This window comes from Penaeus monodon, chromosome 15, assembly GCF_015228065.2.
Source record: "Penaeus monodon isolate SGIC_2016 chromosome 15, NSTDA_Pmon_1, whole genome shotgun sequence".
NCBI classification, from domain to species: domain Eukaryota; kingdom Metazoa; phylum Arthropoda; class Malacostraca; order Decapoda; family Penaeidae; genus Penaeus; species Penaeus monodon.
Genome location: NC_051400.1, coordinates 28029650 through 28029972, shown reverse-complemented (window position 1 = coordinate 28029972; position 323 = coordinate 28029650). Strand labels below are relative to the sequence as shown.

Below are 323 nucleotides of genomic sequence, written 5' to 3'. Positions count from 1 at the left end.
AAACTCCGTATCACAAACACCGCTAATCCACCAGAGACCAACATTATCAAGAACTAGCAGGTTTATTTCCAAGTTTGTTGCCCGGGGTGTAGCAGAGGTACGTGGGCGCAAACATCGTCACCGGCTCATACTGGGGCCCGAAGTCGTCCTGTATGCCTGTTATCCGCTCGTACATGCTCTCCAGTGACACCCGGTCGTAGACGTACTCGCCGTACCAGTAGGGAGCTGTGGGGGGGGGGGAGAGGTAGGTTAGTGGGTTAGTTTGTGGGGGTGTTCGTGGGATTTCGCGGGGGGGGGGGGTGGAAAATGGGGATAAGGGATAC

The 323-nt window shown here is 55.7% G+C and overlaps 1 protein-coding gene across 1 annotated transcript in view; it reads right to left on the bottom strand.

Annotated features, from left to right (window-relative positions):
* Positions 1-9: 9 nt before the first annotated feature.
* Positions 10-323, bottom strand: part of LOC119582296 (arrestin domain-containing protein 17-like) — a 25225-nt gene continuing 24911 nt past the window's right edge. Inside the window, exon 10 of the mRNA XM_037930510.1 lies at positions 10-225. Within this exon, the coding sequence (XP_037786438.1) occupies positions 47-225 (179 nt within the window). The 3' untranslated portion in view covers positions 10-46. The remainder of the gene's footprint in view (positions 226-323) is intronic.